At 42.4% G+C, this 26,500-nt stretch overlaps 1 protein-coding gene across 2 annotated transcripts; it reads right to left on the reverse strand.

Annotated features, from left to right (window-relative positions):
* Nucleotides 1–934: 934 nt before the first annotated feature.
* On the reverse strand, nucleotides 935–26,112 carry LOC146554620 (junctophilin-1-like). Of its 2 annotated transcripts, none has more exons than XR_014889567.1 (6): nucleotides 25,361–26,112; nucleotides 20,473–20,591; nucleotides 11,083–11,325; nucleotides 10,228–10,664; nucleotides 3,435–4,691; nucleotides 935–1,256 (listed from the first exon to the last, which is right to left on the reverse strand). XR_014889567.1 is itself a non-coding variant. In XM_085255287.1 (6 exons), exons 1-5 carry the CDS (start codon nucleotides 26,089–26,091, stop codon nucleotides 4,611–4,613), a joined length of 1,611 nt encoding a protein of 536 aa, XP_085111413.1. In that variant the 5' UTR covers nucleotides 26,092–26,112; the 3' UTR covers nucleotides 935–1,256; nucleotides 4,595–4,610. The 2 variants fall into 2 exon arrangements, 1 of the variants encoding a protein (XP_085111413.1); XM_085255287.1 differs by having other exon boundaries at nucleotides 4,595–4,691.
* Nucleotides 26,113–26,500: the final 388 nt, after the last annotated feature.

Raw genomic sequence — 26,500 nt, forward strand, 5'->3', positions numbered from 1 at the left:
AACTAAGGTTTAAAAAGAACAAAGAAAACAAATGGATACATACAAAATAAAATAATATTCCTTTAAAAGTAAATATCGTCCAAAGAGTGAGCTGCTTCGGTGGAGGTTCGAGTGCATTTTCAGCCCACTGGAAGACAGATTCATTTGTCAACTAAAATATTAACATTCAACATATACAGACTGGTATTCAGCCATCATAATGATCAAAACTATAAGTGCAATAAACCAGTTTTAAATGAAATAATGTGGACTGTGAATGAAAATATCGTCTATGGTTAAGTTTTAATAAAGTAAAAAAGCAGGCACTGAGACAGAATCAGATAAAAATGGATGTGAACAGATCACTAAACAGACCAATAGAAATAGAGCTGCTCTCCTAGGAGCTGGCACAGGGAAGCAGCTTGGTGCTTCACATTCCTGTCCAGCCATTCTTACCCACTACCATGTCACTCTGTAAAACGGTAAGGCAGCTGTTGGCTTCCATCAACTCAAAGTGCATCTCTGAACTTATCCAGCCCAACACCTGCCCATCCTCTCACACACAAACTGCTGAAGCACACACATATGTGATCAAATCTGTGCACAAGCTAGATCACAACAGTCTTATGAGAACTTACATGTGAGAGAAAAGGTGAGTTGTTCTTGCTGAACTGAAGCATCAGTGCAAAGTTATCTTCTAGACAATGTATGCTTGGTGCAAAGTAAATGACGGCTAACTAACTGAACAGAAGAGCAACATAACGACTGAATGTCCGTGCTATTGTTCACTGATCATATACAAAACAAATTCTTTACATCTCAGCTGGATAAGGCACAAACTTTTTATTGCAGCATTTCAAAACGTGAAAATTTACTCAGCAGTCAGACTGACTGCTAAACAGGCACATACTCCAGGTTTTTATGGGCAGTCTAGATGCTAGGCCCGACACTCAAATCCACTCTGCTCCCATTGGCTCATCTCGCTGAGGGTAAAGGCCTGGTTTCCAACTAGCTACTCCCAGCTTCAGCTTTCACTGCACTCTGAAGTCACACGTCATCAACAGTCCAATCAGGCTGGACTTGGGCACCAAAGACTTTCACACAGTCCAGGGGTGGTGATGGTTTCATCTTTCTCCCTTGCCACCCCCCTCATTCCTCCATGTGTTTTTATCCTCTCCTCCACCCGGCTATTTTCAGGCCTCCGTTTTGTCTGTGTCTGCTGTTCTGTCTGCTGTCGTTTTTTAAAAAGGCCCCTCTGACTAGTCTGGATGGATCCACTGCAAGGTCACAAAAGTAGCTGTTAGAGTAAAGTCATTCAGGAGTCCGGTCACTGCTGCAGAGAACAAGTTATCAAGTTTTATATGCAATGGATGTGAACAGATCAACAAACACACTCACTCTCCAAGGACCATAAAGAGTGTAAAGTCACTCCTTTTTAAAAATTACATTTACACACACACACACACACATATGTAAATACAGTATATTAGGTTAAAAACAGAAAAAAATTCTAACAAGCTTAAAGTGACTTTTACTCAATACAGACTGAACTCTCTGAAGCACCTTTTGTTCCAGTCTCTGTCAGTGGGATTCACAGTTTTATAATGTTGAGGTCCAGACTGTGGGGAGGCTGGATGATGTCACAGTACTTCTCTTTGCTCATAATTCCATTAATACTGACGAGATCAATGACATCAGTGACTTCAGCCCCAAACTGTGGCAGAGCATCCACGGTGTTTTACAGATGGCTGTCAACACCCACCCCGGGGCCTTTATCTTACCCCCTCCTACAGATTGATGATACTTTGAACCAACAATTTAAAATGTTTCATTCTGAATCGAATTTTTAGTTTTATAAATGTGAAACTGTTTTATATTTGGCATTTTACCAAATTTTTTCATAAATTCAACTAAAAAATTAGAAGCAAATCATGTTTTTTTCCCTCCAACATGCTGCTGGTAGCAAAGATACATTTTAAAACTGGTTCTTTGCTAAACTGTCTTATGTGTAGACACAGCACTGGTTTATACATATGTGCCTTCCTGGGTATCTCTGGACCACTTCCAGTACAACTGCTATTTTAGATGGCTCAGAGTTCCACTGAGACCACTTTTATGTGATCTCAAATTTGTGGAAGAAGCAAATCTTCTAATAAACTGAGCATTATCACAGGAGATTCATTCACTGCAAACAAGCTCTTGCATGCTGTTGTGTGCACATCCATGGGACCAACACAGCCTTTGCTGCCCCATCGTACTCCATTCATGTTCATCCCCATCCCCAAACAAAGTTCAAGTTAAAGTGTTGTCATCATTGTGACACACTGAATAATATACTGTTCACATCACAGTTTCATAAGCAGACAGAAAGTGGAGTGCTCTTAAAATAGCAGCAGAACTTGATGGTTAAGGTAAATCCATCATACAATAGACTCAAATGTACTTATTTTGCTTCCTGGAGCATCGACCTGCTACCAGCAAAGCTTTGTGATGTTTGTAGTTTTTATGTCTGTCCGGCTGGCGAGACAGAAGACTTCCTTCAACTGAATGCTATAATGTGTACTTGAATTAAGGTTTCCAATTTAAGCCACAAAAGAAAAGAAACCTGTGTATAAATCAGAGGGATCCCATGTCTGCTTTACAGAATGATTCTCACAACTTTCATGTGAACAATTAATTATTTCTACCAACACCTATTAGTTTATTAAAAGCACATAACAAAGCAACACCTGGTAAAGTCTCCTTTCTTTATGAACCATTTGAAAACTACAGTTTGTTTACAAACAGTTCATGAAATTAATAATATCCAAAGCTGCCCTCACAATTCTGAATACTCTAGCTGATACTAATATAGTTTGCTCTTGTGTGTCAGAAATACAGGACTGTCAGGACGTTTTACCTCACATCTTAAATTTCTCCTTAGCTTAAACCCCAAAAGGTTGATTATGTTCATCTGGATGTAGCGGAATCACATAATTACGCTACATCCAGATGGATTTACTTACCTGGATGAGTGATCGAGACCTTCTTGGCCTAAAGTTTATAGGTCATGATTGTGGGCCAAGAAGCAAGCAAAGCAGCGTAAACAGGACTGTGTCTGAACATGACAACAGCTTTGGTCATCTGTAACTGTTAGACCAACTCTAGAACTCATTGTTTTAAAGGAACGCCACCCAGTGGGACAGTGTTCTGTTTTATGTTCTGTAAAAACGGGAGAAAAGGGCTACATCACCGTTAGTAGCTGTTTATCGTCCTTTTGTAGGACAATAGTAGTAGTAACAATTTTTAAAAAAAAGACCAGTGTTGCCCTTTAAACAACCAACTAAGCTTCACTTTCCCTCAGTCTACTTAGGCACTCAGTTCCAGTTATTCACTTGGCTTTCCACAGCATCACAGTAACACTTGATGTGCAATACACTGAAACCTGAAAAAATACAATGATTGGAAAAAATTACTGAATTATTAATTTCTCTCTTCCTCGTAGTCCTTTCACCAGAGGATGAGGCAAGGATGGAGTCTCCATGGATACTCCATCGTGTCCTGTGCATCCGTCAGTGTCAAACATATATTCAAACCAGGCCCAGGGGTCAGTTTTGCTAATTGGAGCACAAACGTTCCAGGCTAACTGAAAACAGAAGAATTACCACAGCAGAACTGTAGAACCGTACCATTGTGAAGGTGCAATGCAGGGATAGAACAAAAATGTGTTAACAGTCATGTCAGTGGAGTGAATACAGTTTTGAATGTAATCAGCAGCCATGTTTGACTCGGACTGATGAGCCTTTAATCCAAAAATGTGTAAAATGCAATGCAATAATTTGCAAATGTTATAAAGCCATATTTTATTCACAACAGAAAATATCATGTTTACACCAACAAATTAAAAATGTGCAAGAACGTCAGACGTCATATAGCTGGAACCACATATTAAACACTTTTAGCATTGATGATGGCGTTGCCAATTCCATAAGCACTAATGCATCCCATAGCATCAGATATGCAGACTTTTGAACTGAGCACAGGTAACAAAGCAAGATGGTCCTTCTTTAGATCGTTCGTGGAAAACATGTCTGGACTAAAGAGGGACTCGTGTTCCAAAAACAAGGACCACAGTAACTCAAAGCCCCCCCACCACACTCGGATCTAATTCTGGGAACAGTTTAAAGATGTGCACCTGATGACCTGAGAGGTCTGACACTGTAGTGGAGAGGGGACAAAGCAGGGAAAAGCATTGGGACCTGTATAAAGCAATAGAAGGATTTTAAAGATAACTCCTTTTTGATTACTTGTAAAATGATAATAATTAGTATGTATTAGTAAAATGTTCCTCTTTTTAGTACCACTTACAGTTTCCAGTCTTTTATTGCCACCGTCTTAACTTCTTTATAAAGTAATATTTTCTTAAAGGGGTACATTGTCTTATTGTAAACATTTGCTACTCTTTCTGTTTTCTGTTGTGAATAAATTATAGCTTTGCAGATCACTGCACTTCTGTTTTTATATACAGTTTGTATTGAGGTTGTATTCTAAATGACCGATCTTTCCTGAGTGCACGATAAACACAACAGCAAACCAGTTTCAGTTGTGAAATACTCATACAGCTGCAAATTCTTACCCGAGCCCATATTTGGTCAGGTGAGGAAATGGACAAAAATGATTGCTAGACCTACATTCAACAGCATCACAAGAACCACCAAGATAGAGTTAGGGCCCTGTGGAGACACACAAGAAAGCTCTTTAAGTTATTTCATTTATTTTGCAACATTATGATTACTGACGCTATCAAAATCAACAAGACAAGCAGTGGGCCCCACTGACAGCATGCAGTATGTAGTGGAAACTAGTAAAGATATCCTCTTGAATTCAGTTCAGTCAGATCAGAATACTTTATTAATCCCTCAGGAAATTGTGTGGATTACAGTTGCCCAAAGACAGTAACAGTAACAGACTAAACTATTTAAATAATACAATATGTTGCAGAGTTTACCAATTTAAGAGCTGGCACAAATCGCTCAACTATAAGTATGAAGAGTATCACAGAGGTGAAATATATATGATTGACATTTAATTCTAACCTGTGAACTTTTTACTGTAGAGCGTGTGCAACAGTGTGGAACTATTGCAGTGTTTACAGCGTATTAGATGGAGGAGTTGTACAGGGCGATGGCCACAGAAAATAGTAGTTGTCCAAGACAGCTGTCTAGTTCAGAGTTCCCACTTTCTTCTTCTGCAGAAGGTCTTTGGTAACATTTGTTTGTCATCTTCTTATAATCCTTTTGTTGCTTCACCTTTTGCTCTTGTAGAGACTCATATCACCCTGTGTGTGTGTGTGTGTGTGTGTGTGTGTGTGTGTGTGTGTGTGTGTGTGTGTCGTTCTTTTCTTTTTTGCTCGTTTGCATGCAACCTTTATTATACCATTTATGAATTTTGTTAATAAATCTGAACTGCAAATTTTTATTTAAATTTTGCAAGACAAATACTTGTCAAACAGGCCACCACCTACTGAAGCCTACAGAACCACATCATCTGCAAAAAGCAGAGGTGAGATTCTGAAGCTACCAAACTGGAAGCCTTCAGGCACGAGGCTATGCCTAAAATTTCTGTTCATAAAAATAATGAGCAGGATTGGTGACTGAGTCCAACACCTACTGTGAATAAGTCCAACACTGACTGCTGGCAGTGTACAACTGTAGCTCTTGCAACAGTCCTCAATCTGAGATTTGATTAATGGATAAAGTTTCCTTTCCAGTACCCTGGTACAGTCTATCTTCCCAGCGAAGCTGAGTAGTGTGATCCCCCTATAACCTTCCAGAAACTCTTCTTAAAGATGGGAATCACCACTCCAGTCTACCAATCCAGAAGCACCTTGCCACAACCGTGTTTACGGAAGCGGTTGTGGGATTCATCGGGAAACTAGCGGATGATACCGTGGAGACAAAGACTATCACAACGTTTCCCAACCAGAAGCCGTGGGTGGATAAAACCATCCGCGACGCACTGAGATCCCGCACCGCTGCCTACAACACGGGACTCACGACGGGGGACATGGACCCGTACAAAGCCGCGTCATATAACGTGCGGAGGGCGGTGAAAGAGGCGAAGCAGCGCTACGGGAGGAAACTAGAGTCACAACTCCAACAGAGTGACTCTAGGAGCCTGTGGTGGGGACTAAGGACAATAACGGACTATAAAGCACCAACAACCGGTATGACGAACGTGGCCGTGACTCTGGCAGACGAGCTGAACACTTTCTATGCTCGCTTCGAGGCTGCAGCTAAGGACTCCAACGATGCTAGTGTTAGCGGCGCTAACGGCTGCAGACAGGAAGATACTGCCAGCACCGGAAACGTGCTCGTCATCTCCGAGCATGAAGTAAGGAGAGCCTTCAAGAGAGTGAACACCAGGAAAGCAGCAGGACCAGACGGCATCCCAGGTCGTATCCTAAGAGACTGCGCATACCAGCTAGCTCCTGTGTTCACTGAGATATTCAACATCTCTTTATCTCAGTCGGTGATCCCCACATGCTTCAAAGAGTCCATCATTGTTCCTGTTCCGAAGAAACCCCACCCTGCTTCTCTCAATGACTATCGCCCTGTAGCCCTCACCTCAGTAGTGATGAAGTGCTTTGAACGCCTGGTCAGAGACTTCATCATTTCTTCACTACCAGACACACTGGACCCACTACAGTTCGCTTACCGTCCAAATCGTTCCACAGACGATGCCATCTCTCATCTCCTCCACACATCACTCACTCACTTGGACACTAGAAGGGGGAATTATGTTAAAATGCTCTTCATAGACTACAGCTCTGCATTTAACACCATAATTCCCTCCACACTCACCACCAAGCTGGAGCATCTGGGACTCAGCTCATCTATGTGTCAGTGGGTCTCCAACTTCCTAACTGGCAGACCACAGGCAGTAAGGATGGGCGGACATGTCTCAGCCTCCACCACTCTCAGCACTGGAGCCCCCCAGGGGTGTGTTCTGAGCCCCCTGCTGTACTCTTTGTACACATATGACTGTGTGGCCACTACCAGCTCCACCACCATCATCAAGTTTGCTGACGACACCGTCGTGGTGGGCCTGATCTCTGATAACAACGAGACGGCCTACCTGAAGGAGATTAGGAATCTGGAGAACTGGTGCCAGAGGAACAACCTCCTTCTAAACGTCAGTAAGACAAAGGAGCTGATAGTGGACTTCAGCACTAAGCAGGAGAGGAACTACCAGACCCCCGTCATCAACGAGTGCCCAGTGGAGAGAGTGGACAGCTTCAAATACCTCGGAGTTCACATCACGCAGGACCTGTCATGGTCCTGTCACATCAACACCGTGGTGAAAAAGGCCCGACAGCGTCTCTACCACCTCAGACGCTTGAGAGACTTCCAACTGCCCTCCAAGGTGCTCAGGAACTTTTACTCGTGCACCATAGAGAGCATCCTGACAGGAAACATCTCAACCTGGTTCGGGAACAGCACCATGCAGGACAGACGAGCTCTACAGAGGGTTGTGCGGTCAGCTGAGCGCACCATCCGCTCCGAGCTCCCTGACCTGCACTCAATCTACAGCAGGCGGTGCTGGACCAAGGCCAGGAAGATGGTGAAGGACCTCAGCCATCCCAACAACAGACTGTTCTCTCTGTTGAGGTCAGGAAAGCGATTCCGCTCCCTGAAGACCAACACAGAGAGACTGAGGAGGAGCTTCTTCCTGCAGGCGATACGGTCTCTCAATCACACCCCCACACAGTACTGACCCACACATATGGTTCTTACACACACTGGACTTTCTGGACATTGTTTCACTTCATTACTTAAATCACGCTGCTGTTATTGTGTATATATTTATTTATATTTCTTCATACATTCTTATATAGTTCTATATTGTGTATTTTGTTGTACAGTTATTTTATTTTCAACTTTAATTTATATATTTTATCTTATTCTTCCCAGTTAAATTTACCCTTCATTCTAATTTGTGTTGTACAGTTATTTCATTTTTAACCTTAATTTATATTTTATTCCTTCCTAGTTAAATTTACCCTTTTTAATTTTTCATATTTATTTCCTATCTTATTCATAGCCTTTTCCTTTTTTGTTTTCTTTAGGTCACGAGCAGTTGTCCAAGCATTTCACTACATATCGTACTGTGTATGACTGTGTACGTGACAAATAAAATTTGAATTTGAATTTGCCAGATCTTCAAGACAGACTTAGAACAACAAGAGCCTTAAGGAAGTCAGAGCAACTCATCCACCCCAGAGGCCCTGCTGCTACCAAGTAGTTGTTTAACTACTTTGTTGATCTTGCCCCTGGTGACAGGCAAATCGTGCCCCTCATCCACACACTCTGCGTCCTCTACAGAAGCAGGTCCTCAAAGTATTCTTCCTGCTGTCCGACTATATCCACAGTTGAAGTCAGCAGCACCCCACCCCCACTAAACCCTGTGTGAGAGAGCACTGCTCCTAAACGGTCTGAAGGCCACATCCGGCCCGCGATATAATTTCATATGTCAATATTGTCGCAGATGCCAACAGACTTAATAAACTAATCCGTAAGGCCAGCAATGTTGTGGGGATGGAGCTGGACTCCCTCAAGGTGGTGTCGGAGAGGCGGATGCTGTCCAAGATAAAGACAATGTTGGATAACACCTCCCACCCACTCCATGACATGCTGGTCAGTCACAGGAACACGTTCAGTGAGAGACTGAGATTACCCATGATGCACCACTGAACGACACAGGAAATCATTCCTGCCTGTGGCTCCCTGTACAACGCATCCACTTAACACACTGTTTGCTGCTATAACTACACATGTTTCTTTTTCAGCTATTTATTTATGAGTGACTTATGTATGTATGTATGTATATATATGTATATATTGTACTATTCTTAGTTAGCGTATTGTCTGTCTTGTCTTAATGTTGGTTTAAAATGGAGCACTGTAACAAAAAATAATTTCCCCCAGGGATCAATAAAGTATTCTGATTCTGATTCTGATTAATGGCCTGTCGGTATGTGGCAGCTGAATCTTCAACCCTGCTGAGAATCCATGTAGGAAGGACTTTAATTTGATGGGCACACCATGCAGCAAATCACAAGACTGACTGTAATCATACTGTTATGTGAAAGAAGGGAGGGAGTTAGACGCTTTCAAGACAGCTAGTGTAGTGATACAGGCTAGCTACAGAAAGAGACGAGCGGGAATTAAATGCAATCGCGTAGCGAAAAAGTGAAAAAACAAGCAAAGCTGGGTGCCGAATCCATAAAATTAGGAGCTGCCTAAAGTGGTACCCATATTTATTTGCAACCATTTTCCAGGTTTCATCATCGTCCAGGCCTTAAACCTCATGTGTGTTCTCCCCAGTAGGAGTAAATTCATTAAAAAATGAAAACACTGAATAAAAAAATGCTTCCTTGAAAAAGTCCAAATTTACAGTTTATTACACATATTACACAAAATATACAAAAAGTATGCAGAAGTGTACCAGAGAACCACGGTCAGTGTCTGAGTGTCTAAATGAGTCTCACAGGCCTGGATGTGTGTTTGAAACCATTTATAATTGTTAACTTGTTTGATCTGCTGCTCACCGCAAACAAGTACAACCAGTAACTTTGGACTTTTAACTGGATTTTCACAAGTTTTACAGCATTTCCTTGCAACTTCATGCATGTCTTCCTCCTGTAAAAACAGCTGAATTTCTTCTCTGAGCTCAAAGATTCATTATTATCAGGAAGTCCTAAAAACTCACTGAAAAGCCTTCAGTTAATCCAAAATGCTGCAGCAAGAGTCCTGACAGGGACTAGAAAGAGAGAGCAGATTTCTCCTGTTTTGGCTTCCTGTTAAATCCAGACTCTAATTTAAATCCATCTCATCGCACACAACATCTGGAATAATCAGATCCCACTGAAGGCTGACATGTGGGCCTCACTGCTAAACATGTCTGTCTGTGTGTGTGTGCTAGGGAATGTAAATGTATAGCATTGTTATATCATTAATATCAAAATATGGCACTTTTATATGAGGTAAAAATGTATTGTGGTATTACCGTGGGCACCATGATATGGCAACAGCCCTAATGCTGGACATATATCCATATTCAGATTATAGTTATTGTAACATTGGTGGGAAATTCTAGAAAGTATAAGTCATGTCAGTACAATCTGAACACGCACACTCACTGTGCGTTCGATTCTCCCTGATTGTTAGAATACTATATTATAAAAATATGTGTGGCAACTCAACTCACCGATTTGTCCTCTACAATTTCAGGATCCATTTCCATACTGGCTTTCTTGGTTTCTGCAAGGCTCCTTGATTTGCTTGATTCCTTTTTTTGCGGTTCCTTGGGAGGCTCTTGTGCTTTGGTGCCATCTTTTGCTGGAACTTGTGAAGGGATAGGGGCTGGCAGGGGTTTTGGTGCTGGTGGTTGAATTTGTTTGACAGGTGATGGCAGCAAGTGTACAAGGTCAGATGGGTGAAGATCATCCACTACACCAATTGGTTCTTCAGGGGGTTGAATCTTAAGAGTTGCTTTAACATGGTAACCATGGAACTGGGAGTGAATCTGTCCATTGCTTGAGTAACTGCTGACTGTAGTGGTAGCAGACTGTTTGACTGCTGGAGAAGCCTCTTGTTGCCTTACTTGCTGTCTCAGAGAAAGTTTTGACGCTGCTTTTGTTATGCCTGTACAATGAAAAAAGACAGGAGTAATGGAGACCACAGTTAACCAAATGACTAATGCGTATACAATATACTGGTTCAGGAGGTAGAATTTCAAGTTTTCAGTCAAGCTTCACATCTCAGTTCAGCTTCACAGTATCTGCGGGATGCTGTTAATTTTCAGCAAGACAATAAGCAAAAAGACCCTCCAGCTTCCTAATTGGCAAACCATGGGTCTCTATAACCTAATCCAACCTAAACCCACCAAACACAGATGGTTCAGGATGAGATGAACTACAGAGTCAAAGAAAAAAATAACAGCTTTCAGGAGAACTTCCTCCAGACTGTTGGGAAACCTCCTGTTGCAGTAAATATGTAGAAATTAGCTGTATTACTATTACAGCTAATATCTGATAGACAAACATGCAATAAAGTTGCTTACCTGCTGTCAAAGCCTCCGCTGCTGCATCAGAGGCAAGAGTTTTACTGCTGTAAAAAGCCTTTTTAGCAGCAGTAGGTGAAGGACTAGGGCTGGGACCTGGGCTTGCAGATGGAGACTGGGTTGGTGTTGTGCCTTTCCTGTAGAAATGTGGGCTCCCCGAAAGAGATTTCTCTTTTGTCTCCTCTCTGGGCTTCTCAGTTACATCTTGCGAGTCACTGTACTTCTGCAGTGTGTAGTCGGGTCCTAGAAACAAACACACACACACACACACACACACACACACACACACACACACACACACACACACACAAAGACTTTTTGTTCTCTACACTTAGTTTGAAAGACAGATCAAAGTCAGATCGGACACAGCTGCCTTAAAAAACCCCCCAAAAAACAAAAAAATAATTACAGTTGGAACAGTTACAAATTTGGACACCATGTATCAACACCACTGTGGTGGAGGTGTGGTCTGTAGCTCCGCTGCAGAAGAGGGGTGGCACAGTGGGCTCAGAGCACAGTGCCAGAGAGGCTGGCAGTGCAGCTGGGGCCAGTCTGCTAATCAGGCTCTTCCTTTTTACTGACGCAGGGACCTGGCAGAGGGTTGTTGTTGCCAAGCTGAGACATGTCAGCTGCAAAGCTGCCACAACAAAACTCAAAGAAGTCTTTAAATAAATGGTCACTTACCTGAAAACGCTGTTTACTGGGTCTGTCTATCACAGTTGTCCCGAAAACGCAGGACGCATGTCAGATCCATAGCCTGTACAGCTGGCCCAGCTGCTGGGTCAGATGGCGGCAGAGCTCACAGCCGTGCACAAACAGTACATGGTGGTGCGTAAGGGGAAACTGAAGACACTCCTGGCCACAGCAGAGGGGTGTCAGTGGCCTATGGACGAGTGGTTGCTGCTGCTATGGAGGGAGGCTTAGATGGTGGCCCTGAGCTTGCTGCCGGCATCGCGGTGCTTTCCCAACATCTGCCGGGCCATGCTGGACCGCTGGCAATTCTGGAAAAGTGCAATGTCGGCAGAGTATTGGCCCTTCACTCAGCAGTTCATGGGCCCAGCGGTTCTCTGATGTGGTGGCTGCAGCCCGGGGGATCAGAGGGGGAAGCGTGGCAGTTTGAGCTGGTGGACCTTGAACAATTCGTGGAGGGGTTCCCTGGGAAGACAGCGCAATGGGTCCACTGCCCTCGACCAGCGAGCCTGGAGGTGGTAGTCATGCTGGCAGAGATCCACAAGCAGCATGGCTAGAGGAGACTGAGAGACGCGGCCGCCTAACGAGTGGGATGAGGCCAGTCTCAGCTCCGAGATGCTGGTTTCCCTTCTGTGCTGCAATCACATCTCCCTGTTCTGCCTTCCCAGGCACTGCACCAGGACCCACACGAGCTTGGGGCAGGAGTGTTGGAGGTGCACGTGATAAGGACACATCTGCTGGGAATGTCTATGGATGGAGGTCAGACAGGTGTTCCATGTTGCAGGCCCTCCAACACCCTCTATCCATCTGAGAGGGACGTACAGCACACCGGTAAGTTACCAAGGGGGTATACACAAGGCTATATGGTGGACTTGGGCTGCATCCAGAACCTGGTCCCCCAAACTCTGATCTAACCCAGGGTTGGAGTCAGAGTGGGTGAGTATCTCTTGAAAGCGATACTGACTGACTGACTAGTGCACATCGCTCATGTCTTTCACACTGAAAGAAATGTGCAAATTATTAGAGATTCAATTTATCTGGACCAGCATCTACCACTTTCAGACAGCCAGGTTGGTGGAGCATGTGGGCTTCATAGATAATTGGCAAACCTTCTGGAGGAAACCTGGTCTTGTTAGGAGAGACGGCATCCATCCCACTTTGGATGGAGCAGCTCTCATTTCTAGAAATATGGACAAATTTATTAAACCCCCCAAAATATGACTATCCAGAGTTGGGACCAGGAAGCAGAGTTGCAGTCTTACACGCCTCTCTGCAGCTTCTCTCCTCCTGCTACTTCCCCAAAAACCCATCTCCATAGAGACTGTGTCAGCTCCCAAACAGACAAAAAACAAACTAAAAACCAGCAACAAACAACTTAAACATAAACAATCACAAAGAAAGAACAATACAGCATCCACATCTGAACCAAAGAGTAAAACAGTGAAATGTGGATTATTAAATATTAGGTCTCTCTCCTCCAAGTCTCTGTTAGTACATGACTTAATAATTGATCAACAAATCGATTTACTCTGCCTTACAGAAACCTGGTTGCAGCAGGATGATTATGTTAGTTTAAATGAATCAACACCCCCGAGTCATTCTAACTACCAGAAACCTCGAAGCACATGCCGAGGGGGCGGTGTGGCAGCAATTTTTCAATTAAATTCAGTTTTATTTATATAGCGCCAAATCACAACAAAAGTCGCCTCAAGGCGCTTCATAGATACAGAGAAAAACCCAACAATCATATGACCCCCTATGAGCAAGCACTTTGGCGACAGTGGGAAGGAAAAACTCCCTTTTAACAGGAAGAAACCTCCAGCAGAACCAGGCTCAGGGAGGGGCGGGGCCATCTGCTGCGACCGGTTGGGGTGAGAGAAGGAAGACAGGATAAAGACATGCTGTGGAAGAGAGACAGAGGTTAATAACAGATATGATTCAATGCAGAGAGGTCTGTTAACACATAGTGAGTGAGAAAGGTGACTGGAAAGGAAAAACTCAATGCATCATGGGAATCCCCGGCAGCCTATGTCTATTGCAGCATAACTAAGGGAGGATTCAGGGTCACCTGGTCCAGCCCTAACTATATGCTTTAGCAAAAAGGAAAGTTTGAAGTCTGATCTTGAAAGTAGAGATAGTGTCTGTCTCCTGAATCCAAACTGGAAGCTGGTTCCACAGAAGAGGGGCCTGAAAACTGAAGGCTCTGCCTCCCATTCTACTTTTAAATACTCTAGGAACAACAAGTAGGCCTGCAGAGCGAGAGCGAAGTGCTCTAATAGGGTGATATGGTACTACAACGTCATTAAGATAAGATGGGGCCTGATTATTTAAGACCTTGTATGTGAGGAGCAGGATTTTGAATCCTGGATTTAACAGGAAGCCAATGAAGGGAAGCCAAAACAGGAGAAATCTGCTCTCTCTTTCTAGTCCCTGTCAGGACTCTTGCTGCAGCATTTTGGATTAGCTGAAGGCTTTTCAGGGAGTTTTTAGGACTTCCTGATAATAATGAATTACAGTCGTCCAGCCTGGAAGTAATAAATGCATGAACTAGTTTTTCAGCGTCACTCTGAGACAGGATATTTCTAATTTTAGAGATGTTGCGCAAATGGAAGAACGCAGTCTTACATATTTGTTTAATATGTGCGTTGAAGGACATGTCCTGGTCAAAAATGACTCCAAGGTTCCTCACCGCGTTACTGGAGGCCAAGGTAATGCCATCCAGAGTAAGAATCTGCTTAGATACCATATTTCTAGGCTTTTCAGGGCCGAGTACAATAACCTCAGTTTGATCTGAATGAAGAAGCAGAAAGTTAGCGGCCATCCAGGTCTTTATGTCTTTAAGACATTCCTGCAGTTTAACTCATTGGTGTGTGTTATCTGGCTTCATGGACAGATAGAGCTGGGTGTCATCAGCATAGCAGTGTAAATGTATGCTATGTCTTCTAATGATGCTGCCTAATGGAAGCATGTATAATGTAAACAGAATTGGTCCTAGCACTGAACCCTGTGGAACTCCATAATTAACCTCAGTGTGTGAAGAGGACTCTCCATTTACATGCACAAACTGGAGTCTATTAGATAGATATGATACAAACCACTGCAGTGCAGTACCTGTAATACCTACAGCATGTTCTAATCGCTCTAATAGGATATTATGGTCGACAGTATCGAAAGCTGCACAACGCTTTCACACCAGCCTATTAATCAACCAAAGACCCAGACAGACTTTTAATTCATTTGAAAGCCTGATGCTTAGCCTCGTCCACCCCAGATTTAAAACTCAGAAACCAGTCTTACTTGTTATCATCTATCGTCCACCTGGGCCTTACACAGAGTTTGTCTGATTTCTCAGACTTTTTATCTGATTTAGTTCTGAGCTCAGATAAAATAATTATATTGTACGACTCTGGATACTGTAGCTCCTGTGAAAACTAAGGTCTCTAATCAGAAGTATTTGACTCCGTGGAATAATTCTCAAACACGTACCCTAAAGCAGATGACTCGTAAGCTGGAGAGGAAATGGCGTGTCACAAATTTAGAGGATCATCATTTAGCCTGGAGAAATAGTTTGCTGCTTTATAAGAAAGCCCTCCGCAAAGCCAGAACATCTTACTATTCATCACTGATTGAAGAAAATAAGAACAACCCCAGGTTTCTCTTCAGCTCTGTAGCCAGGCTGACAAAAAGTCAGAGCTCTGTTGAGCCAACCATCCCTTTAACGTTAACCAGTAATGACTTCATGAACTTCTTCACAAATAACATTTTTATCATTAGAGAAAAAATTACCAATAATCATCCCACAGATGTATTATTATCTACAGCTACTCTTAGTACCATTGATGTTAAGTTAGACTCTTTTTCTCCAATTGATCTTTCTGAGTTAGCTTCAATAATTACTTCCTCCAAACCATCAACGTGTCTTTTAGACCCCATTCCTACAAAACTGCTCAAAGAAGTCCTGCCATTAATTAATTCTTCGATCTTAACCTCCTAGGACCTGGCGTCCACATATGTGGACATCACATTTTGGGTTATTTAGACCAAAATACTCAATTTTGCTCTACAAGGGCCTGATATCCACTCCACCGAGGACATTATACTGCTACTGTTCTATCGAAATTTTAAATGAATATCCTCATATGTGGCTCTCATTTTTCTCAGAAACAAAAATTAGGTAAAAAAAAAATCTGGCAAATCTTTGTTTTTACATTCATCAGGACCCAATCAGCCCAAATACCAAATAGAAATTAAAAATGCATGCCGTGGAAGAGTTCGGGTCTTAGGAGGTTAAATATGATCAACCTATCTCTAATGATCGGCTATGTACCACAGGCCTTCAAGCTGGCTGTAGTTAAACCTTTACTCAAAAGCATCTCTAGACCCAGCAGTCTTAGCTAATTATAGGCCAATCTCCAACCTTCCTTTATATCAAACATCCTTGAAAGAGTAGTTGTCAAACAGCTAACAGATCATCTGCAGAGGTTTATTTGAAGAGTTTCAGTCAGGTTTCAGAGCTCATCACAGCACAGAAACAGCTTTAGTGAAGGTTACAAATGATCTTCTTATGGCCTCTGACAGTGGACAACTTAGTGCATGCCATGTATACAGTACGTAGCATATAACTGTTTGAATATTCAGATGAGAAACTTCCATCAGGACACCGAGTTATGGAGAAAAAAAGTGGCCCTGTTGTTGCATTTCAGCACACATCCCCGGTAAAGTCAAAACAATCCAGACTACGATGGTGAGAGTGGACGAAGCTGTGAAAGGCTGGCCATTCCTGAGGCTCATGTGAGCAAACACGAGGCCAAAGCTAATACAACTTTGAATCTGTCACAGTCATACATAACAGAGAAGGAAGCTGGAGGAACTATATGAAGCTGAGCAGAAATGTCTAAAACAGGAAAATGAAGCATTTGATAGATTTTGAAAGCGCAGCAGAGGCAGAGAAAAGGAGATTCCAGTCTATGCAAGGCCAGCAACAAGATAATTGGTACTATCACCACCACTTGGTGTCCTGGTCAACAACAGCACCCACAGTCACCACACTGGATCTATCTAGTTCCTGTGGGGTCACCCACAGGTAGTGCCTGGCCTATCCACTACTCTCCTGTACCACAGCAGTCCATGTCACCCGTTGCCCAAAAGACTGATGTCTGTCCCTCTATCAAAGTCTCGACAATTCTTGACAATGCACTGAACATGAAGAGACTTCAAAACCAACAAATGTCTCAGGTGCAACCCACCTGTGTAATTAAAACATTAACCAGCAGGTGATGATAGTTTCTCCAATGAGCGTTTTTCCTTTTTTAGTGCAGTCAGCTAGAGAGCTGAGTGACGTGGGTGCTGAACCGAAAGCACTCTGTACACTTCCATTTAAGTCTCTTCAAGGCACTTTATTTTGTAAGGTACCCTACAATAATACAGAGAAAAGATCAACAATCAGATGAACCCTTACAGCGGGGGTGTCAAACTCAAATACACAGTGGGCCAAAATTCAAAACTGGAACAAAGTCGCGGGCTAACGTTAATATTTACTGAAAAAAAAATCTTCCTCTAGATATAAGAATGAATCTTTTCTTATGGACTCAAGCACGTTTTGCTGAAAAACTGAATATAGAACAAGCAAAGCTTAATACTAAACAATATATATATTAGCTGTATAATACCAGTAGGCCAGCTCTAATAGTCATTTGGTATGGCTTCGCGGGCCAAATGTAATTAGGCTGCGGGCCAAATTTGGCCCGCGGGCCAGAGTTTGACACCTATGCCTTACAGGGAGTGCAGAATTATTTATAGTTTTCACACATTAAGTTTTTTACTTCTCACTAAACTGTATCTTTGTATCTATCTACATTTTCTGTCATAATCTGATTTTACTTTCTATGCAAATATCAAAAAAGCTGTGTTTTTGTCTTTATTCAGTTCAATATAAATATCTGATATTACAGGGAGTGCAGAATTATTAGGCAAATGAGTATTTTGTCCACATCATCCTCTTCATGCATGTTGTCTTACTCCAAGCTGTATAGACTCGAAAGCCTACTACCAATTAAGCATATTAGGTGATGTGCATCTCTGTAATGAGAAGGGGTGTGGTCTAATGACATCAACACCCTATATCAGGTGTGCATAATTATTAGGCAACGTCCTTTCCTTTGGCAAAATGGGTCAAAAGAAGGACTTGACAGGCTCAGAAACGTCAAAAATAGTGAGATATCTTGCAGAGGGATGCAGCAGTCTCAAAATTGCAAAGCTTCTGAAGCGTGATCATCGAACAATCAAGCGTTTCATTCAAAATAGTCAACAGGGTCGCAAGAAGCGTGTGGAAAAACCAAGGCGCAAAATAACTGCCCATGAACTGAGAAAAGTCAAGCGTGCAGCTGCCAAGATGCCACTTGCCACCAGTTTGGCCATATTTCAGAGCTGCAACATCACTGGAGTGCCCAAAAGCACAAGGTGTGCAATACTCAGAGACATGGCCAAGGTAAGAAAGGCTGAAAGACGACCACCACTGAACAAGACACACAAGCTGAAACGTCAAGACTGGGCCAAGAAATATCTCAAGACTGGTTTTTCTAAGGTTTTATGGACTGATGAAATGAGAGTGAGTCTTGATGGGCCAGATGGATGGGCCCGTGGCTGGATTGGTAAAGGGCAGAGAGCTCCAGTCCCACTCAGACGCCAGCAAGGTGGAGGTGGAGTACTGGTTTGGGCTGGTATCATCAAAGATGAGCTTGTGGGGCCTTTTCGGGTTGAGGATGGAGTCAAGCTCAACTCCCAGTCCTACTGCCAGTTTCTGGAAGACACCTTCTTCAAGCAGTGGTACAGGAAGAAGTCTGCATCCTTCAAGAAAAACATGATTTTCATGCAGGACAATGCTCCATCACACGCGTCCAAGTACTCCACAGCGTGGCTGGCAAGAAAGGGTATAAAAGAAGAAAAACTAATGACATGGCCTCCTTGTTCACCTGATCTGAACCCCATTGAGAACCTGTGGTCCATCATCAAATGTGAGATTTACAAGGAGGGAAAACAGTACACCTCTCTGAACAGTGTCTGGGAGGCTGTGGTTGCTGCTGCACGCAATGTTGATGGTGAACAGATCAAAACACTGACAGAATCCATGGGTGGCAGGCTTTTGAGTGTCCTTGCAAAGAAAGGTGGCTATATTGGTCGCCGATTTGTTTTTGTTTTGTTTTTGAATGTCAGAAATGTATATTTGTGAATGTGGAGATGTTATATTGGTTTCACTGGTAAAAATAAATAATTGAAATGGGTATATATTTGTTTTTTGTTAAGTTGCCTAATAATTATGCACAGTAATAGTCACCTGCACACACAGATATCCCCCTAAAATAGCTAAAACTAATAACAAACTAAAAACTACTTCCAAAAACATTCAGCTTTGATATTAATGAGTTTTTTGGGTTCATTGAGAACATGGTTGTTGTTCAATAATAACATTATTCCTCAAAAATACAACTTGCCTAATAATTCTGCACTCCCTAAGTAAGCACTTGGCGACAGTAGGAAGAAAAAAAAAAAAAAACTTTTAAGAGGAAGAAACCTCCTGCAGCACTAAGGTCAGGGAGGGGTGGTAATCTGGCACGAGGGGTTGGGTGAGTGGAGGAAGACGGAAAGAGATTAACAATAACTAACGATTAATTAAAACCAATGATTGAATCATTGTTGTATAAACACACTGTATAAAAAAAGAGGTGAGTGAAGAAGAAGTGCATCATGGAAACCCCCAGCAGCCTAGACCTATTGTAGCATAACTAAGGCTGTGTTCAGGGTCACCAGGTCCAGCCCTAAAGATCATTTAAAAATGGTAAATGGACTGATTCTTATATAGCAGTTCCTACTCTCCCAGAGTACTCAAAGCGCTCTACACAACATGCCACATTCAGCCAAGCACTATCTTCTATACTTTGAAGTGCTTACTAACTACCTACTAACTACTATGTACCAGAGAGCAACTTGGAGTTAATGTCTTGCCCAAGGATATTTGGCATGCAGACTAGGGAGAGCCAGGGATTGAACCACCAACCTTTCAGTCAGTAGATGATCTGCTCTACTTCCTGCCACCCCGGTTCTTAATTTTTTAAAGAACACACCATGCCAAGATATGCCAAGGTTTCAACTAAAAGCTCTTTGGAAATCACTTTTCGATGTAAAAATACTCTTATGCCTGTCAAACTGTGTTATATTTGGCATTTATCATACAATCAAAATAGTTTTTTTTGTGCCTGAAGATACAATTTAAAATGTGTGCAGATACAACACTGTTTCACGCCTTTTTTTGTCTGAAGTTCACAGGTTAATGTTAACAAAAAACATTCCACTGAAAATGATCAGGTACAAAGACCGGACTGAAAATTTGTGGAAAAAGCAGCCGATATCCAAACCTTTGTAAGAACCTTCAGAAGGCATGGAGAACTATTGCTAAAGACCATTTTAAAAAAAACATTGCAATATGATCTGGCTCCTTGGTAGCAAAATTTGAAGAAAATAGGGGAGGACCAAGACAACCTCAAAGGGTTTCAAACCCAACCTTCAAACAGTTGTTCTAAAACCTTTCATAACCTTTTAGGCATTTCAATCATACAGAAGGTCACAAATTAAACCTAACAACAGAAGTTCAACATCGCATGTTTACAAGCAGCAGCTCTACAACATGTGCAGGTGTTACAGTACCTGGCTGATGGAAAGATGGGGAGAGCTCCCTGGCCACAGCTCGGGCAATATCAGAATCCTGGCAGGCTGATTGTGAAGCCTGATCTGCACACTCTGCTTTGACCTGGGCATGGGACGTCCTGCAAGAATCCATATACTCATTAGTAACTAACATACTCAGCATAGTGTGCTCTGTCTGGTTTATTTGGAAGTGTTTCAATAGTTTCCATGGGGCTGCCATCTGGGGCTTCTAAAAAGCATTGATATGCAAGGCAGCTGTGAAGAAATGTGATGCACACAGCTTTTAGGTTTTTTTCTCTCCTTTGATATTGGCTGGACATTTCTCTTAGTTGTAGACTTTGACAACGATAAGCCTTCGTCTTTGTGTGTTTTTGACTTGGCTAGTAACTGAAGAGTTTTTCTCTTAATCAAGGAAAGGATTTTGTAAATATCTACTTTCATTGCCTTGAGGGGTCTTTCAGGGCTTTTAGTGTTGCTGAATTTATTTGATTTGATTTGATATTTTTCTAAAGGAATAAACTTCACTTCTTTTATCTCCTTAATGATGAAATAATGAGGAAACTAACACATATGTTTGTTTACCCCCCCCGCCCCCAAGAGCTTCCCAGATGTCTTAGGGATGGGGTATAAACCCCTAAGAGCTTTCTTGGTGCTGTACTGAGGAATGTGGTTTCTCTGTCAATCTAACAAAGTATTTCTGCCAAACTGGCTAAAGAGGTAAAAACCAAAGGGTGATTAAAATGGAACAGTATAGAAAAAGAAACATTAAAATTATGTAGAGGGTTACATGGGTATCACATTTGATTAGAAATATGCATCAATTTTTATGAACACTATTCAGCTCATCCAGACTTAAAATGGTGAATGGACTGATTCTTATATAGCGCACTTCTACTCTCCTGGAGCACTCACAGCACTTTAGATCACATTCACCCATTCACAGCCATGCACACAAGCACTTTCTTCTACACTTTAAGTGCATTCTATCTAAGCATTCACACACATGCATACGCTGATGGATGTATCGGAGAGCAACTTGGGGTTAGTATCTGAAGGTCAAAGCGATGCAACATTTGAATCCAACATTACATAAAATCCCTGCTGTGATCATTACTAAAACCAACCAGCTGATCTATACCACAGCAACAGTGATCCTTGAGATGCTTGGCTATAAGTTGACCAGCCACAAGTAGCAATACCCGCCATGCAGAAAGAGGCTGAGATCAAGGGAAAACTGCAGGAAGTTAGCAAAATATTTAAACTGCAGAAAGGTATGAGGAAGAATGGAGTGTAGAAGAAGTACAACAAGCTGCTAATTCTGAGGCCTTTGAAACAACCAAACAAAGATACACAGTCTTGGCTAACCGCCTTAAGAGGTACACCAGAAGTAGAAACCATGAGAATAAACCAGATGTTCTCTACTAAACCATCAAAGATGCATTAATATAAGGCAGGAAAACAATATGAGAGCAGTCCCACCAAGACTGGAGATGAAGCAACACTGGAATAGCATATGGGAGATGGATGCAACACAACAACAATACTCAGTGTTTAGTGGATCTAAGAGCACCCCATAGCAACCACTCTAAACTGCATGTCATGTGATGTGACCATCACATCCAAGAAAGAGTCTCAAGCATGAGTTCGCCAGCACCAGGCCCGCACATCATTCACACCTACTGCCTAAGAGCCTAACTGTATTCAGTGAGCACCTGGCAGAACAAATGAACCAGCTGCTAATGGATGCAACTGGAACAGCTAACTGAAGGCTGGACAGTCTTGATTACCAAGGACCCTTCGAAGGGACTGGTCCCATCTAACTAACGTCCAATAAACTGCCTAACACCACATGGAAGCCTCTGCCAATGTAATTGTAACCTCTCTGTAACCTACAGAGAAATAACATCGTGGAAGAGGCAAAAAGTGAGTAAAAAATGTCCTAAATGCAGTTAGAATTTATTTAGAACTATAAATTAAATTTCTTTTAGCAATTATTGTTTTTTAATGTCACAATTCCAACCCTGCTCCTTTATCCGGGCTTGGACCGGTGTTCTGAGAAACCATCCTACTCTGACAAATTGTCCTACCCGTATTATAATTTGACGGTGACTTGTGACTAAACCTAACCATAACCCTAACCATAATGGATTGGATTTATATAGCTTTTTTCAAGGCACCCAAAGCGCTTAAAAGCGCGCCATAACCATAACCTTAAGAAGTATTCCAGATGGGTGAGAGAAAAAGAAGTTAATTCGGCTTTGGTGTTGTGCACATGCGCCGCGTCTGCGCAGAAACATTGGGTAGGATGTTTTTTTGAGGTAGGATGGATTCCCAGAACACCTGCAAAAGTGACCCGAAATTGGCACTCTGGTGGAGTTGCTGTGTGTGTGTGTGTGTGTGTGTGTGTTTATAAGTAGTTTTAAACCTTGTGATCCACAAAACAGCATAACAGTAAAAGAAGAACTGACTGCGTTACAGTCAGTGCGAGAGCAGCGGCTTCGCTCATGCGCGATTCATTTGCAGTTTGGACGCATAGGGGTCAACATCTCTGTGCCCTGATAGCAGATGGGGGAGGACTATCATCCGCCTGTGAGTGCTTTGGCACGGGTGAGGTGCCCACGGCAGCACCGCTGCTTGTTGAGAGTAAGAGCAATATGCATTTTCACGTCAAAAAGTCGTCATAAATAAGTCTCCAATAATACCAGAAAAAGTCACCAGATTTGTCGCTAGTCGCTTTTTAGAAAAAAAGTCTCTAAGGGGGTCTGAAAACTCGCTAAATATAGTGACAAAGTCGCCAAGTTGGCAACACTGGAAATAATTTAGACAGTTTGTAACTCTTAGTGATGCCGCAGTGTTCGTTTGACTTTGGGACCTGAAGCAGACGGAGTTTTGGACCCAGATCACTCCGCGGGGCTCCTGAATACGGCAGCCGTAATGCTCCGGCAATCCATCAAGCGGTGTGGCTTCATAGCTTACCAAAGTTGTACTGAAACATTTTTGACAGATTTCTGCGCGCCATGTACCACATAAAATTGGTTCGAGGTCAGTAAGCACAACCAGAATTCACACATAAGGCGCACTAACGATTTTTGAGAAAATTAAAGGATTTTAAGTGCGCCTTATAGTGTGTAAAATACGTGATACAGAAGAAAAGAATATATCGCGATATATATCGTTACCGCGCTTGCTTCAAATTATACCGTGATATGGATTTTAGGCCATATCGCCCAGCCCTACCTTGTCCCCACTGCTGTTCTACGTAAGCCTGAACAACAAAAAGATGGAAAGTAGTCAGAACTGAGCAGACTGCACTATCAGAATGCAATATTCCAGATATTGAGGATAGCTAGAATTACATGGGAATACAAGAGGTGAACTGAACAATGAGGAGGCCACTAGAGAAGCTGCCTTCGCCAAAGAGCAAGGCAAATCCTGAGGAGTCTGCTGAATGGGAAGAACAAGCTCTAGGTAATCAACACCTATGCCCTGCCAGATACCCTGCTGGAATAATAAGCTAGCCAAGGGAGGAGATAGAAACCACTGACATTAAAAAAAGAAAAGCCTTTACCACGTATCGAAGGTTTCATACCAAATCCAGGCCAACGAATAGTGAGTGTAGAATTACTATCCAGGATGTAAGAACAACAACAACAATCCATCAGTACATCAGAAAGATGGCCAGGAATGATCATGTGCTTGGTGATACCTCAGGCAGCAGAAACCCAAGAGAAAAAAGGAGCAAGAACAGCAAAGATCATAAATACTAGTTGGCAGATCATACATGGAAAGCTATAATGAAGTGGATGGCATAGCATGCAGGAACACCGTTGCCGAGTAAGGCCTGGAAGTGCTAAGGCTAACCAGCCAGACATAGTAGTTGGGTCCAAGCAGAGGAGGAAGGCTGTAGTGATAAGATGTAGCAATAGCAACATCAGGAAATAGGAACAAGATACCTGAGAAATAACAAGGGCTGAGAGAGGAGATAGAAAATACGTGGAAGCTGAAGGCAACTGTTGTCCCTGTAGTAATCAGAATACTCGGGTCACTGTGCCCAAAATTGAGTGAGTGGCTCCAGTAGATTCTAGGTATGGCATCTAAAATGGGTTTCTGGGGCTGAGATGCATGCCGGCAGAGGAGATTGAGGTGGAAGTGATGCTGGTGTTGGCTTGACTGGTGGGGACTTCGGGGTTGGTTAGGAGTACAGGTGAATATGCAGGTGTCACAGGAGGTCAGATCAGTGAGGCAGTGGGAGGAGGGCATCTAGGGGTGCTGATGATATTTGAGATGGGGGATGTGCAGTTAAAACAGTTGAAAAACAGGCTTGAAATGGTGTGTTAGTTTTACACCAGATGTAACCAGACTCAACCCTTTAAAAAAGTTTAGACAGAATATTTTTCCAAAGGTTTTGGGGATTTAACGGTTACTTTTTCACATAGAGCAGGTAGGGTTGGATAGCTTTTTTTTTCTTTTAATAAACTAAATGAGCATTTACATACTGGGTTATCTTTGTCCAGTTTTAAAATATATTTGATCATCTGAAACATGTGACACATATGAAAGACAATCCCAAACTAACAAGCAGCAAATATTTTTTCATTTCACAGAATACTAAGTACCATATGCTTACTATGAAGTTTCAATTACATTTGTAAGCCAGTGTGTCAAAATGAGCAATAAAATGTCTTTGTGTCAAGCCAAAATATGCAGAGTAGTATTAAGAGTATTACTAATACTATTTAATAATGATCAGTATATGCTCTGACAATAGTATAGATAAAATATGGATAAAACTTTGGATAGTATATACTACCCAATATACTTCCAATATAGTAAAGAAAAAGGTGGTAAAAGTAGTTGTAACTTCCTTATGGTTCTCAGGATATTTTACCTGGAGATGGCAATCTCAACCTTGGTTCTGGCGATGGCTGCTGCTCTCACTGCTCCTTCAATGGCACGATCCACTTTTTGTTTGGTCTTGGTATTCTTTAGTGGGAACAGCTGCTTCCTGATACCCCGGATCAGCATATTGTTCTTGTACTTCCCTTCTTCCTTCGTCCCATTAGGAAAGATGGTGCAGCCATAGCCATGGCGTTTATTATTCAACCACTCGCCTTCATATTTCATGCCATTAGACCGCTCAGAGATACCAAAGCCACTGCGTTTGTCATTTTTCCACTCGCCCACATACGACTCGGTGGTGGTAGCATCCACACTGTCCTCAAGAGGCAGGTAGTCATCGCCAGGGTCTCCATCTCCAAAGCTAATGGTAGAGTTGGCGTCACTTGAACTGATGCGGCTCATAGTAGTGTCACTGTGTGCTGAACTGCGCTTACTAGAAATTGATGAGCGTGAATCAGATTTGCGTAGTCGCTGAAGGCTACCAAAAAAGGAGCCACGGCGAAAAAGACCCTTTCTCTTCTCTGAACCCTCTCCATCTGATTGGAAGTTGAGCACAAAACCACCACGTGTGCCAGCAGGGCTATCGGATAGGCTGTCACGCAGTACTGTACCATTACTCTGCTCACTGCGGAGTGAAGACAGCGAAGTTCGTAGAGGTGAGCGGATGACAGAAGCCATGCCATAAGGAACACTTTGACGTACTCCATAGCCGTGACGCATGCCACCACTCCACTGACCCTGATACGTGCCTACAGCAGTAGCAGAGAGACACACAGAGAGAAGACAGACTGTGAGTAAAGCATAAAAAATAAGCAGAGACAGAATAAAAAGCATATACAGAATAATGTAGAATACAAAGTGAGTGATAGAGGCTACCAAAGTAAATAAAAAAGATCAAGAATGCAAAGAAGAATGCAACTAGAGCTCCAACAATGAATCAATGAACCAACTACTTTATATAGTCGAATGAAAGTCATTTTAATCAACCTTTTGGCCATGCATCATTATAGCAAGACAAATATCGTACCACACCACATTACTTTATGACAGCGTAGGATACTAAGCTAAAAAAAACAAACAAAAACAAAGTCACTGCAGAGGTAGAGTAAAAATATAATTTTATTTTATT

This window comes from Mchenga conophoros, linkage group LG18, assembly GCF_057382185.1.
Source record: "Mchenga conophoros isolate Kocher_MC1m ecotype Shallow Benthic linkage group LG18, M_conophoros_male_GT1.1, whole genome shotgun sequence".
NCBI lineage: Eukaryota > Metazoa > Chordata > Actinopteri > Cichliformes > Cichlidae > Mchenga > Mchenga conophoros.

Coding starts and splice junctions, on each gene's coding strand:
- LOC146554620 (XM_085255287.1), bottom strand. CDS start 26,091: ATGCGTCACGGCTATGGAGTACGTCAAAGTGTTCCTTATGGCATGGCT. Junction 10,665..11,082: donor AGCGGAGGCTTTGACAGCAG/GTAAGCAACTTT, acceptor TTCATTGTACAG/GCATAACAAAAGCAGCGTCA. Junction 4,692..10,227: donor AAATTGTAGAGGACAAATCG/GTGAGTTGAGTT, acceptor GTGTCTCCACAG/GGCCCTAACTCTATCTTGGT.